This window comes from Formica exsecta, unplaced genomic scaffold (genome assembly GCF_003651465.1).
Source record: "Formica exsecta isolate Colony F162 unplaced genomic scaffold, ASM365146v1 scaffold98, whole genome shotgun sequence".
Taxonomy (NCBI): Eukaryota; Metazoa; Arthropoda; class Insecta; order Hymenoptera; family Formicidae; genus Formica; species Formica exsecta.
In genome coordinates, this window is record NW_021853741.1 from 1660954 (window position 1) to 1676479 (window position 15526).

The following is a 15526-nucleotide window of genomic DNA, read 5'->3' on the forward strand; positions in this document are numbered from 1 at the left end:
GTGAATATTAATTATATTCTATATTAAATATATTTTTATTTTATATTATATTTCTTTTTGAAAAACAATAAAAAAATCCAAGATAAGATGTAAAGTAGATAGCATATAATAAAAAAGATATCGAGAGTCTTGTGAAAAATATCAGAGTAATTAAAAATTTCTAAATACATAATTATACAGCCTCAGAAATCTCCATCGTATTCTCAGCCAAAGATATATAAAATAACTCGAAAAAATAACTGCTGACGTTATGCAGATTAATATCAAAACGTCATGAAGTTAAATCTGCCAAGCATTCTGAAAAATCATCTTGCATTTTCGGTATCATTATTCTGTTGATCTCATTACATTTATATGGTACGCACCTGTTATTGGCATATTTGCGTTCTCGACGGCAATGTCCACTGTAAAGGGATTATAAAATGTTTTATCAGTGCTCGAAATTGGCGTGTGAGGTGTCAACAATGACGGCGTCACGAATTTCGCGTTACCGTTAACTTCCTGAAATCACACAACACAAGTATTTTTATTATAACATCAAATACCATTAATTGTCTGAAATTACGATGCAATTTTTTAAATCTTTTTTTATAAGAAAAAAACATTAACTCTCTTCCTAATCATAGTAAAATTATTTTTAATCCTTTAGCAATTAATAAGAATAATTAATTTTATTTATTTATTTATTTTGAGCTCTTCTTTTAGTAAGAAAACTATTATATATAAGTTTGATTGACAAATATACTTACCAATTTTTCCGGATACGTTGGCGTTTTCGGTGTAACAGGAGTATTGGGTGTCTGCGGCTGTTCTTGGTCCACCACCCACTTTTCCGATCTTTTCCTACGTTTCGCAAATATCTCGGCACCTGCGAATTGTTTTGGCAACGTTATATACATAGAAGTAAATGCGTCATATCAGTTAAAGCTGGAAATATTATGTCTCTTCCAATAAAAGGTTTCGCATTGTTATATTATAGATATTTAAATTAAATAAAAATTTAAATAAAAAGATTAAATACATATATATGTATATAATGTGTAATATTTTGTATTACGTATTGTTATTAATTTTATCCCGTAGCTTATGTATCATTTAAACTATGCTTACTTACCGCGTCCTCTTTGATTATTCAAGTCGCGAACAATGTCGAAGAGCTTTTCAGGATTTTTTGGTACTGACGCGATATTGACTTCTTCGCCTAATGCCTGAATACCCTGAATGTCCAGTACTTTTCCGCATGGATTCATCACACATTTGAGGGGTAGTTTGTCCTATTAAGAGAATTTTTATTCCGTCGTATGTGGAGGCATAATCTCATCGCAAAATATTTAAACATATAAGATATACGATATACATTATTGTACACTTTTTACCTTATGAACAGTTGCAATCGATTCCTCTTCATCCTCGAGACCTGCAAAATGCTATCTATTATCGATGTATTACATTATACAAAATGAATTAATACATATATCAAAAGTAGATATACTATTTAATTATTCATTAACGTTAGAATTCATAAAATTAATTGACTTAATCATTATAAAACAACTTTTTCTTACGAATTATTATTAGTGCAGTGCGATAATTTCGCATAACATGAACATCGCACTTTTCATAAACGTATGATGAGAATGTGATAAGTATTTTTTTAATGGTAGAAATAAATTATAAAAGAAATATTTTACGTTGCATACCGTTTCCGTCGTGAATCCACTTAACAGATCGCTTTTTTCTATTCACATACATCGACTGTCCTTTACTCTTGACGTTTTTCACGTCGCTGAGCGAATGCGAGATTCGACGTGCGAGTTCAACCTGATCCTCGACCGTAGGATGCGTCGGTGCGTAAAAGTACGACGACGCAAACATTTTCTCTGAAAATTAATTTTTCTTTGTTCTTAAAATTTCAACAAACGTATTCTTTTCCTCTGGAAGAGGAAATAATATTTTATAAATTATATTCTAGCATATGAATCGACTGACACTTTTGTCATCCACAGAAAAGATTCCTCTTAAAATATATTCTGTATCATATACATTATTTTTATTATTAATTATATTAATTAAAAAAAAAAACCTACTATTTTTTGATTGCAATATTTCATGAGTGTCCGATGCCGGTGTAAGTAGCTTTTGTAAGTTAATCGGAGTAGTCTCGCCCCCTTCCTGCAGTTAAGAAATAACCATTGTTCAAATTTATATTGATCAAACAGAACCAATATAACATTATGTAAAATATCTTAGAATTATATTATTCTTCTTCCGCTATCTTTGAATTTTCTTGCACAATCTTTATTTAATTATCTTTTAATAAAATTGCTGAGGATTTGAGACAATATCTTTAATTAGTTTGATTAGCAATAAGAAACATTTTTATAATAAAAATTTTTAATTATTCTCTTTAAAAATCAAAATTTTATATAAAATTTAACTTAACAAAAATCTAAGTTTAAAATTTACCCGAATATCCAATGTTAAAAAAAGTTACAGAAATATAAATATCTAATCAATATAATATTGACATATATATATAATATAATATTGATATATAGTTGATCAATCCACATAAATGAAAAAGCTAGTCTATTATTATAAATAATAATTCATACATAAAAAGTGATGTAAAATTAAACTTCAACACATGAGAATTTAATATGCTTTTTTTTTTAGAAAGTTGTAAAACCCGAATATTTCGCCGGTTAACTCACCATGTCGAAGTGCAATATTTTCGAAGTGAGATTCTCAAGGAAGTTCCTTTTGACCGGATCGTGTCTGTCGGACGGTTTGTAACCGCGCGAACGAATTACAACATTGTCTGCGGATACACTACGTTGCAGATAATTTTTCTCCGGCAGAGAAGCACCGCTGTACTTCACGCTGCACTTGTAATCGGCATCCTTGGTGCAGATGAGCCCGTACGACGTATTATTCAGAATGTTGCGCTTGGCGTTAGCGTGCCTGCGGACATTCGAAACGTTCGCAACGCGATACGGATCCTCCATTTACGCAAACTCTACGGGATTTCGCGATTATCGTACAAACGTAGAGAATTAAAACGGATACAGACATAGAGCGTTTCGTAGTTGCTATAAAAAATAGCAATATTTTTTAAAAATATTATTTTAGATAAAAATATTATAAACATATAACTCCTATTTTCTGAATAATTAAAACCACTACTTCGATTGCATCAATTGTAGGCAGTTAATTTAAAAAACGTTTGCTGGATATTTTTTGAATCTTTATATTTAAATAGAGTTGAAAGGAAGAATTCAGAATGATTTATATTAAAGATTTCTCATTTAATACGTAAATAAACGTTTGTCTGAATTATTGAAAAATTTATGGACAAATTCTCTAGATAAATTATTCCATCGTGATGGACAATAATATAAATGTTATTTCAACAATTATGGCCAGTATCGCTGACAACCGGTCTAAAGAATCGCGACACATACAGCAAATGTTTATAAAAACACAGGTTTCTTAAAAAAAAAATTTTAATTTATTAAAACGATATTGTATTTTCGTATTTTGATGGAAAGTACAATAAATTAGTATTAATCAAGAAATTTATAGCTTAATATTACTAATTAATTTAAATAAAAGAGAATATCGTGTATTGCTAGTAAAATGGTAAACGCTAGAATTTTCTAAATGGAATTTAAAGCAGCTGTATCAATGATGCATATCCAGTACTAAATCCTTCGAAAATCTATTCTACATTATTTTAATGTCTAGTCACGCGTGACGGTAATTTAAATCCAGCAGCATAAAACATATTTAGCGTACGAAAACGTGGTTGAAGTACAACCCGACCTTGGGTTTTCAAGTTTTATCCGGATAACTGGCCGATCGTACAAAATGTGCAAGAGAAAAACGCGAAATTCTGCCCCGGTCGATGTGCCGTGGAGCCTGGCAGAGCTTTTTCGACGACGAGAATTGGTTGCCTTCCAAGCGGCCAATTAATTCCGCGTCGCGGTATTGGCAGTGGTACAACGAGCTCTGTGTAAAAGAAACGCTAAATTTATCTGTTGTAACGTAATACGCAGTAACAGTTCGAGCGGTTATCCTCGCGATCAGCAACCGTATTTACTCGATGTGTCGCGTAGAAAAACATCGGCGATATATTAATAATGTAACGCTATAGACGAAAAGCTGATCTTGTCCCTCGATCCGAGGGAGTGCAAATTATTACATAGATTAAGCGTCTATGTAATAATTACATTTACTAAACATACGATAAAATTCTTTGTTCAGTTTGACAAATTGTTATATTAATTTTATATGTAAGTTAAACGCGGACAATATATATAAGTATTAACATTAATTTATAATATAAATTTAATCAATGCAAATTCACACTAATATATAAACGTATATTATGTTTTCTCTCTCTTTCTTTCAATTGTGTTAATTCGTATTAGGAAAAGTAATATGACGCGGTTCAATTCTAGCTACGCAATGGTATCGATACTTTGCTTTAAATAGATTGTTTGGTGGAAGTTTGAGAGTTTCAAACTCGGTCAAGCTGTTCGCGGCACTATAGGTTCTTTGGCAGATCGAGATTTCGAGAAAGTTTTAACAGACCCCCAGAGAAAAAATAGGACTGTCAATTTCAATCATTAATATACTCTTATAGTTTTAGTGACAAAAAAAAGAAAATAACCATTACTCTTCATAATTTTTTTTTTTTTTTTTTTTTTGTGAATATTTTCTCCGCATTTATTTAGAAATACGCGAAGATGCTCTTTTTCTTTCTTATATTTTCCGCAACACATCATGATTAAACTCTCTTCTTCAATAGTATTATCGTGATTACATGATGTTACATCCAATATATCTTTATTAATCATGAAATAATAGCCACGTTAGTAAATACGATTGACATTTCTTATTCCACGTGCTCTCGAAAAAAAAATACTCTCTCGCACACAAAACGATAAGAAGATTAAATATAAAAAAAAGAGGAAAAAATCATACATGACTCGATAAAAGTTTGTACTTTCTCTCTCTTTCTCGCGGTCCCATTTTTTCTCAGATAGATAAAGACATTGCAAACAGAGATTTTACTTATCAAACGATGATCTCCTCATCGCGACGTGCACACATACACAGAGAGAGAGGGTCAATCGTGTCCCTTCTTCGCCCACACTTTGTTTTCCCTCTTTCCTCGCGATTTATTTTTCCTGTAGTTTTACGTAATGCGTGACACCTCGGCCTACACACTTCACCGAAGGTGGTCCGTTTAAACCCACGACGAGGGCTCCCTCGCTACGAGAAACGAATTTCGCATCTTGCAAAATACTCCCTGGCACACACTGACCGTTTAAACGCGAGGCAGTGGACCAGGAATCGTCATCACCACCGCCACCGCGACTCTTAAGAGCCAACGGACCGATTCATTGATAGAACAGAGAAGAAAAGCAAGAAAGAGAGAGATAGAGAGAGAGAAACAAAATTTATTTTTATATCGAGCAAACTGCAGCGCGGATTGTTGCGGATTTTCCACGGATATATCTTGCGCCTTCAACAGAGACTTCTGCCAAAGAAAATACCATTGTCCGATACATGCGGTATTGATTCATTTATCGCTCGTTTCGCCTACATACGTGAATAGATATCTTCCGGAACGGATCGAGCGAGAGAAGTGTCACTTCCGTGGTGGCGAAGGCTCGTGCCTTTCTCTACGTGCTTCTTTATAGCTCTACACTGATGCTACTATCGAGAGTATATGCCTCGCGACTTCTCTTCGCCGCGAAGATCCGTCCGAGATGGTCGAGCCCGTCGGCCGGGTCCGCACTTACATGCGATGATTTACAAATACACGACCGGCACACACGGTGCTTTATAATAGCGCCCAAACCGTCGCTATACAGCGCCTTCTTGTCGACTGGCTTGGGACGCCTTTCGGTAAAAATAGACTATCAGAAAGCGACACCTCAAGACTTGGATCGAGCCAACAACGGTTGTCTGTTACGATTCGAAAAAAACCAGACGAACATGCATAGACTATTCCATAATTATTATAATTATTATTAAATGTAAGATATAATAGCGAGAAGTAGAAAAAAATTTATTACAATGAATTTAAGAATATAAACGAAACGTATTATGTATTATTTGTTCATACATATAATTGTTAACTCGAAGTGATCTTACACCTACTTCTAATCCCAATCATTTATATCTTGAACAATGTCTGTGTTTTCCTTCGGCAAATCATCGTCCTCGATATTGCTGACTACTTTCCTCTTCTTTTTGAGTTTTTTCGTCTTCTTATTGTTAGATAACATTTTCGTTTCCGTTTCAGTTCCCGTTCCTTTCACTCGAAATTCGAGTTCGCTCTCTTCTTCGCTCTCTTCTTCTTCTGCATTCTGCTCATCAAGTGTCCGTTTCTTCAATTTTCTCACCACAGGTACATTAAACTCTCCTTCGGTCTTGTTCAGAAGTTTAAGTTGTTGTGATTCGTGAAGCTTAATCCAGGAGGCATAGAATTTAGCTATCGCTGTGCCATCAGTCTTCAACCTATTTTCCCAATTAGTTATTTCTACCGTATTTTTTAAATCAATCGTTAGTTTAGTGCGCTCATTTTCAATGTACTTTCTATTTTCCTCGATCAAAGTTAAAAGCTGTTTCATTTTCTTGCAATAAGCTGCCACATGGCATTTCTTCAGGAAAGAAAGAATACATCAATTTGATAATCTCTCGAATATTTGTAACAAAAATTATATTCTTCCAATTTTTTTTGTCTTTTTTACATACTTGTATTATGCAGGGTATACACATATCAGGGAAATATAATTTATAGCTTTCACTTGCAGCATATTGCAGTATAAGTTGATAAATGGTTTCTACAATACTATCCTTGTAACCATTCTCTATCAGTTGTGATTTCGACACCCTTAATATGCAGATAAGTGATATAGGTTTCATAGAAACTGCCTTGTGCTTTTTATTAAAATCATAAGAATCTAGGATCTAAAATTTAAAAAAATTAAATATATTTAAAATTTTTACACATTTTTATAATCATAACTATTATTTAAAAATTCATAATGATGGATACCTCAAGAAGGAACGGCAAGATGGGTATAAAAGTTCCTGTTTCCTTGGAAATTGTTATTAACATTTTTATACAATGGAATCGCAATGGATAGTACTGCACAGTTGGACAGACTTTTATTGTTCCAATAATAATCTGTTAATAAATAAATCAATGTAATTTTTTTTCTGATAAACTGTTATGCTATTTTTAATATAATATTATTCATTTTATTATTTATTTAAATACCTGCACTAATGGATACAATAAAGATCGTAATATTGAGTTGTCTTTCAATTTTGTTATTAATTCTGTCCAAAAGTGCAAGGAATTAATATACTGCCAGTTATATACCGCTTGGAAATTTTCCTAGAAAAAAAATAAAATCTTAAGTGCCCATAATAAAATTTATAAAATATACAATTATCGCTTTTAATGATTACCTTTTTCTTTAATGTTATGGCATTCCTTAAATGAATCGCTAATTGTCTAATGTACAAAAAGGCATGGCTATATGAAAGATTATGATCAAGTAGATAGATCTCAACCAAAGAATGCCGCATAAAATTTATTTCTGGTAATGTGTTGGGTGACACAAATTTTGTATTCTGAACATATTTTATATACATGGTCTGAAAAAGAAAAACATCAATGATAAAATCAATTGTATATACATATTTTTTTATAAAGCATATTTTTCTATAATCTTTTTATAACATGTTGATCTCACCTTTAACAGTTTCTCAAGTGTGGATTCTTTGTGATTGATCGCGATACGCAAAATATTTACAAAAGCTACAACACGAACAGTTTCTTCTCCAGTTGACCAGAACTTCAACAAAATCCTTAACAATGGTTTAGTCAAGGATGAAAATGATTGCGTATAAGGTAACATTTGGCGAAGGTGCTTTAGAAGCACTTGGAGAATACTGGATGATGCTACACTTCGCAATAACTATAAAAAGTATATATAGCTTCTTAATATATACATATGTATATAACGTATTTATTAAAGTTATTTTATGTATGACAAATAAAAAATTAATACATACTGTAATTAAATCTGACAAGTACAATTTTAAGATTCCTCGTATTTTTCTAAATCTTTTAGATTTATGTGCTTCCTGCGTTTTTGAATCCAACTTTAAAAAGCACTTAAATGCATCAGGTAAATGCATTATACACAGTTGCATCACACCATTAAATACTAAACATAATTTTTGACAAAATTAAAATCAGAATTATTTACAAAATAATAAGTTGTACAATATGAAAGTTAAAACTCACTCGCGCTTCCTTCTACTTTATATCGTGTGTTTGTATCAGATGATACTGCAACACTATTCAAAGCTGCATGGAAAGCGTCTACTGCACGTTTAATACTAACTATTGATCTATAAATAAAAAATAATGCGATTACACTCTTTAATACTGTCTCAACAAAAAAAATTAATAAGAATTTACTTGTCCGTTTGTATTTCCTGTTGCCAAGTTTTTAGTAATTGTATAGTGATCTTCTTAGAGTCACCTTCAGCTTCCTCTGGCTGGAAATCACTATCGTCGCTAGCAATCTAAAAATTCAACAATATTGTTAATAACTAAGTATAAAGATATTAAAAATAATATCTAGAAAAAACATATGCACCTCCAAGTTTTCATCAGGGATGTGTCTATTATCATTGTCACTTATTGAAGAATTATCATCATCTTCATCGTCTGATATTTTAAAGTCCAAAAGATTTTTGTCATTATCTTTCAAATATTTATAAAATTCTGGGTCAGTATCTTTCAGTTTCATCAATGATTTTTTGTGTTCTATAGGATCCAAGTTACTTTCACCACTATCACTCTCAGCCTGCTCATAGTTTTCTCTCTCTCTCACATCACCTGAATAAAAGGATAATAAAGATACGCAATTTAAAAGAAAGAAATCTAAATATTTTATAAATCATACCTATATTTTTATTTGTCTCATCATTATCGCTGTCACTGTCTGTATCATCTTCAAAATTTTGTTCAAGAAACTCTTCTGTAGTTACTTTGCTCAGATCTTTTTTGTTTTTTTTGGCAACTGTTAATTTTTTTCTTGTAGACGACTTAAGAGACTTTTGATTTATTTTCTTCACCTTCATTTTTATAATGGACTTTTATGATTAATTTAAATCACCTAGAAATTATATAGAGGAATTATTTATGTGGATCGTAAAAATATAAAATACATATATATATGGATAACGAGGTTAGGATATGTACAATCTTTCCATTTTTTATCTTTTTATTTTTAATTACTAACTAATAATTACATATATATCATCGTCAATATAATAGAGAGAAATTTTTTACTTATAATCTTTATTTCGCGAATTTATTAATACATCAATACTAAATATACTTACAAATATATAAGAGATAGAGAAAGTATTTTATGCTTCCACGTGCTCTCGTGCTTCACAGCTGACTTTCATTCATTCCACTGCAATGGACAAATCGTGCGCACGCGCAAACACTAAATTATATGTTGCGTATAAAAGTTTCCATCAATCGATATAAAAGACAGTTGTTATTAATATTATTAATTTATCGCATCTGCAAGGAAATTTATTACATATCTATATCGATATATGTGGCAATACATTCTTCTATTTTTATCTGTTTTTTTCACACACATATATATAAATAATATATTAAATTTAAAAAGTTGATATATTAAATTAACACACACATATGATATATATATAATTAAACATATATATAACATTTAATATACTTTATATATTATTCATAAATAATAACAAAAACTTTAGATAATTTTTATATGTGAAAAACATTTAATAAAAAAAGTGTCGTACACAGTATCTAAAATAAAATAAATGAATATTATTATATTAATTATATTGACATAAATGCATGTCTTGAAAATTGAGAATTAATATATATTATTTATATATAAGCGCAAAATATTATATTTTTCTTTTTAACATATTACGACGAGAGAACAATATTAATTAATTAATTAATTAAATTAAACTTTAATGCATAAGTTTCAAAATATTCAATAAGTTATAATAATTCACGTAAATGAATAAAATAATCTTTACTATAATTGTATATAGATGTTTTGAAGGTATATTTGTTTCGACATTATATCAATTTCAATTTTTTTTATTTTTCTTCGTTTTAATTAGATTTTAATGAGATTATTAAATATGACGTATATTATCAATTTTTGATATATATGAATTTTTAGAATCGAATAAATAAAACCTTTCTTATTTTATTAACATATTCAATCTTTTTCTTGCAACAGAAAAAATAATTTATCTGTTATTCGTGTTTATTAAAAATTTTAATAATGATAATATTAAAAAGCATTTTTTTTACTAGTTATAAAGCTGTAAAAATGATTGAAATATATATATGCAAAATAATTTTGCCGACTTTCTCTTTAAATTATTTGTTTCGTTCTGACCTATATTTCTCAAATTAATGCACGCGGTTTAAGTTAGCTTAAAATTAATGTGTATATGTGTGTATACACATATATATAATTTTGTTATTTAAAAAAATTTAATTATTTTTATTAATTAAATTACTTTTTATATATTACGTTCAAAAATATAATTAATTAGAAAAAAATTTAGATTTGTACTTAATTAGCAACAGTTTTCATAAAGCAAAATATTTCATGAAAAGTAATTACTGCTCTTTTTCTTATTCCTGAAATATTTTTATTACACACATGACAGCAATAATTAAATTACTCGTGAAAAACGTGTTTTGTAAATTTCAGGTCAGCATCCGCATTTTTGTCTTTTTCTCTTTCTTTTCTGTATATTTGCCAATAAATAAGAAGAGAAAGATGATCATCAGCCAGTTAGGAATAACGGGTACGTCGACCGCGTTCTATGAGGAAGGCGAGAACCGTGGCTAAAAGTTGCGTGGGTTTATGAAAGAAATCGAAGGAGCAAGAGCCGCAAACGATCTCATTTCTCTAAAAAATCTCAGCCGTGTCGAAAGCAAATGCGCACGGAAGCTACGATCTCATCCGTTTCTGATAGAAATATGTCGCTCCTGATAATTTGGCTCGGTACTAGCGTTCTTTTACATTGCTGCGTATTCGCTGTATCAGGTGAGTCAATTATTTATTCGATAATTATATTACTATATATAAAGATAAATAAATATTTTCTCTTGTATATTATAACACTTTGCATATCACAGAAAATCTGTTAATTAAATTTAAGTATATAATAGCATTTAAGTATATAATAGCTGAATTAACTTTACATCTCAATTTTCATAATTTTTATAATTTCAATTGCAAACAAAAACAGTTGTATTATAACAATATTCATAGATATAATGGACATAATATTGTACTATTCGCACGTGCAAAAATGTAAAATAAATATTTAACACTTTCCATTTGTAATACTAATAGAAATTATTTCAGATTGTAAAGACATTAAAATATGTCAATAGGATTATATAATAATAAAATAATATAATAATATAAGGAAAATTGTTTCGTTAGTTTTAATCACATTATATCAATAAAAAAAAACAATTTATTTTATTATTTAGCAAAAATTATCGTCTTAAATATCATTACTTCGACAAAAAATCTCTATGCGAATATCTCTTTCAGATGAACACAGAAAATTGATGGGCGATCATACATTAGATGCAACAAATATAATGAACGAGCCATTAACTCCTTTGCCAAAAGATGAAATACGACAATTTCAAGGAAATTATCCTATTCCTCCATTGAGACCTGGATACAGACCGCAAAAGCAAGTTTATTATAAATTTTTATATATATTTGTTATAGCAATACTTTTGTATTGCGATTTATAAACGATACTTGATACATAGATATTATTAAATGTAAGATATTTAACGTTATCAAATAATTAATCTTGTTTTATTTTTTTCTTTACATATTATAACAAAATACGAAGGCTATTCTGAAATTACATAGATTGTCGACATTGCTCAGCATCATTAAAAATTGCAAACTAACATTATAATGAACTTCTAAAATCACTCTGTTTAAAATGGAATACGTATTCTATTTCAAAATCTCTTATTGTGTATCATTAATAATTATTTAAAATAATGTATACTATTTAATGATCAAAGATGATGTTTTTCAAGTTGTCAAACAAAAACTTGGTTAAAAATGATTAGTATATTTTAGTTCAAGAAAAATTTATATACCATAAGTTCTAGCTCAAATAATCATTTCTAAGTGACAGAAACATTTTAAAGAAACAGTTGAGTAAATTCCGGCGAACTGAAGGATGAACGCTTTTTGATATTATTATATGCAGCACTTTAGATTAATGTAATGATGAATTCATTGATAACGCGCATGAAGTATGTTGGAAATTCATAATACTGACATCGATTTGCTGATTCATCTACTTATCTACTACATTATGTATGAACGATATTGTTAATCTCTATGTAAAATTTTATACAGCCTCTCTCTTTCTCTCTCTTACATATTATCACTAACGTAAAAATTTAAAAAAAGTTGAACTATTTAATTAATATCAGTACATTTTTTAATACAATAATAAATATGTACCAATTAGAAAAATAATTAAACGCTTTTAATTACGAATAATACTTACTTTATGATTTTGTTACAGATGTCCTCTGTGCGACAGTTCAATTTATCCTTATTGCGGCGAAAAACTATTACATGACGCTTGCTGTTGCACCGATTCTAACGATCTACCTTATCAATGTAAATTAGCGGACTGCCGATTTCTACACGCCAATAGTTGTAGGGAGCACCGATTGATCGCCAACTGTTGCTGCAGCGATGATTATCGAACTATCCTGAAGAGTCTCGCACAAAAATAATCTATTTCTACATTACATATATTTATTACTCGTGGCAAAAATTATAATTGAGAGAATAATTGACCGCAATGATAATTAAAATGTGCAATATATAATTTCATGCTCCATGTCTGTACTAGAAATTAGATAATTAATTATTAATAAAAAATAAAAAATTATAGAATATATAAAATAAATAGAAATTCATACAATAAATAGAAAACTAAAAAATAAAAAGAAATGTGATTACAATGTGAGAAGAATATCTATGGTCATCGTAATATGAAATAAAATTGATGAAAATATTTAGAATATATCTTTCTCTAAAGTAATAATATAATTCAATAATAACAGAACATTTTTCATATAAAAAAAAAAAAATTATATTAATATTATAAATTACTTTTTAATATCAAAAAATAACAGCATATAAAAAATGATCAACATTTATTTGTGTCTGTATTTTATTGCGGATAAGTAAAATTTTTATTAGTTTTTGATAGTTCTTAAGTAAGATTACTTAGGTTTAAATTGCTAAAAATCTAGGATCGACAGAAATTAAGCGTTCGATCATTTAGGCATAGATAATCACGTAGCATTGGCAACTCTAAAAGTACACTAATGCACCTGGACCGCAAAGATATAATCTCGGTCACGAGAGACCCTCGGCGGAAGTGATTCGTCTTCCCCGATAGAAGGACTATGAGAAATGGATGAAAGGATAAATCGCCGTGCTTGGCTGGAATCCGTTGACCCTCCACGGGGCGGGTGGTCGCCGGTTCGCGGAGGTCAATGCGTCAAGGTCGTACACGTGTCGGGGTCCGGACCCTTGTGCATCCCCACTTCTCGCACTTGCGACGGCTACGTAAGTAAACTCGATTGCGTGCCCGTAAACGCTCTCATAGTCGGCGATTGCTGTGTCTAGACACTATTACATCGTATAAGCCAAATGAAGAAAGAGAGAGGTCTCAGAGACTTGTATTCGTAAGATGTATTTAGCGTGAAAAAAAAAAGATTTTCCTTTGTTACAAACAAAATTTAGTGTTATATTAAATCTTATATCATATATGAATAATTGCGTGTTTGGGATCCGTATATTTGAGGAAAAAAGTCAAAAGTGTTCAGCGCTAAATGTAATTGCATGATGAACACATGTAATTCATGATAACATCATCGTGCATATTTTTTAAAATTAGAAATAACAAATCTAAAGTCACTCTTTAATAAACCTGTTATAAAAGATAACAATTTCTTTTAGCGACTTTTCTTCGGCGTTATATGATATCCTCATCCGATCAATGATCTCATTGCCAATCGCAATTGATGAGGTCATTGACGATATCGGATGATAGTAGCTCGATTGTTCACATTTCAGCGACACTAAACGGACGATAAATGCGTATCGGATATGCGCATTTATGCCAATAAATAAAATTATTACATGAATAATAATGCGATATAACGCGATAAAACGCAATGATGGGGCCAAGTCAAGGTTATACACGTGTCAGCGATTTCGGGCGGTCTCAACAAGACCGCCACGTGCACCATTATTTTCGACATCACTCGACTCAAAGTTACATATTTATTAGAAGATTTTCTCAAAGAACACCGGACGGGATCGGATGAAGACGTGACGAAGTGCGTGCGCTATTTGAAAAAGGTAAGTTTATTTTATCTTCTCTCTCTCTCTCTCTCTCTCTCTCTCTCTCTCTCTCTCTCTTTCACATACACACACGCATACACACATCAATATAACTGACTGTCTCGACTGTCTCCGATTGTCCAATTGTCCAAAAGATTAAATATCAGTTTGATACAGATTGATGTTTGAATCGAAACTTTTATCTGTCGGCAAGTTTCTACTTCAAACTAAAACTGGAAATAGATAATAGTGATTTAACTCAGAGATTACATAAAATACTCAATTTATATGAATAATTTATTAATTATCTATCGCGATAATGACCATTGTTCTCCGTTTGCGATCCACCTGTTGTTCGTTACAAAGTGATTTTATCTTCTCTCTCTCTCTCTCTCTTTCACATACACACACGCATACACACATCAATATAACTGACTGTCTCGACTGTCTCCGATTGTCCAACTTTGCAGAAGATTAAATATCAGTTTGATACAGATTGATGTTTGAATCGAAACTTTTATCTGTCGGCAAGTTTCTACTTCAAACTAAAACTGAAAATAGATAATAGTGATTTAACTCAGAGATTATATAAAATACTCAATTTATATGAATAATTTATTAATTATCTATCGCGATAATGACCATTGTTCTCCGTTTGCGATCCACCTGTTGTTCGTTACAAAGTGCAAAGTTAAACGCGAATTTCGATGAATTATTCTTCCATCGCGTCGTTCCGTTTGCAGCCGGGTCTGTTTTCTAGAATACGAATTAATGAGAGACTATATTTTCTTTGAAGCCGCGTCATCACCAACGTTTCAACTTGTTGTTGTTTACGAGACATCGCCAAAATCTGATTCTCTTGTTCAAGGAAATAGACGGTTAAAACAGACATTACGAATTATAGAGCGTGTTTCTCTGATTTCGCCTTCACGTGCAAAAAAAGAAAAAAAAACGAGAGGAAGACAGAATGCAGG

The 15526-nt window shown here is 30.6% G+C and overlaps 4 protein-coding genes across 7 annotated transcripts in view; 1 reads left to right on the forward strand and 3 right to left on the reverse strand.

The window, feature by feature from the left end:
• The window catches only part of LOC115245472, a 9700-nt gene extending 3799 nt beyond the window's left edge, over positions 1 to 5901 (reverse strand). The window contains exons 1-8 of one of the 4 annotated variants that reach the window (XM_029823817.1): positions 5814 to 5901; positions 2715 to 2964; positions 2088 to 2172; positions 1701 to 1880; positions 1377 to 1417; positions 1115 to 1274; positions 750 to 868; positions 366 to 501 (exon numbers count right to left, since the gene is read on the reverse strand). In XM_029823817.1, the coding sequence (XP_029679677.1) occupies positions 366 to 501; positions 750 to 868; positions 1115 to 1274; positions 1377 to 1417; positions 1701 to 1880; positions 2088 to 2172; positions 2715 to 2964; positions 5814 to 5815 (973 nt within the window). In that variant the 5' untranslated portion in view covers positions 5816 to 5901. Of the gene's footprint in view, positions 1 to 365; positions 502 to 749; positions 869 to 1114; positions 1275 to 1376; positions 1418 to 1700; positions 1881 to 2087; positions 2173 to 2714; positions 3020 to 5079; positions 5408 to 5618 lie in introns of those variants that run through there. The other 3 variants (XM_029823818.1, XM_029823816.1, XM_029823815.1) reach the window with 3 other exon arrangements.
• Positions 5902 to 6013: 112 nt separating this feature from the next.
• Positions 6014 to 9637, reverse strand: LOC115245485 (nucleolar complex protein 2 homolog). The gene is given in 12 exon segments (XM_029823835.1): positions 6014 to 6713; positions 6772 to 6987; positions 7076 to 7207; positions 7301 to 7420; positions 7495 to 7683; positions 7782 to 8006; positions 8104 to 8258; positions 8339 to 8445; positions 8516 to 8622; positions 8697 to 8938; positions 9006 to 9218; positions 9448 to 9637. Coding segments are annotated over 11 exon segments (2208 nt in total). The 5' UTR covers positions 9184 to 9218; positions 9448 to 9637; the 3' UTR covers positions 6014 to 6176.
• Positions 9638 to 10580: 943 nt separating this feature from the next.
• LOC115245484 lies at positions 10581 to 12929 on the forward strand. The gene is made up of 3 exons (XM_029823834.1): positions 10581 to 11180; positions 11700 to 11847; positions 12712 to 12929. Exons 1-3 carry the CDS (start codon positions 11072 to 11074, stop codon positions 12926 to 12928), a joined length of 474 nt encoding a protein of 157 aa, XP_029679694.1. The 5' UTR covers positions 10581 to 11071; the 3' UTR covers position 12929.
• The window catches only part of LOC115245478, a 43201-nt gene continuing 40512 nt past the window's right edge, over positions 12838 to 15526 (reverse strand). The window contains exon 5 of the transcript XR_003885554.1: positions 12838 to 12929. The gene's annotated coding sequence lies outside the window, so the exon portion shown is untranslated. The remainder of the gene's footprint in view (positions 12930 to 15526) is intronic.

What these genes read in the sequence shown, in the direction of transcription:
- LOC115245484 (XM_029823834.1), top strand. Translation starts at nt 11,072, where the DNA reads ATGCGCACGGAAGCTACGATCTCATCCGTTTCTGATAGAAATATGTCG. An exon ending in CTGCGTATTCGCTGTATCAG is followed by an intron (nt 11,181 to 11,699) that starts GTGAGTCAATTA and finishes TATCTCTTTCAG; the next exon opens with ATGAACACAGAAAATTGATG. An exon ending in CCTGGATACAGACCGCAAAA is followed by an intron (nt 11,848 to 12,711) that starts GCAAGTTTATTA and finishes ATTTTGTTACAG; the next exon opens with ATGTCCTCTGTGCGACAGTT.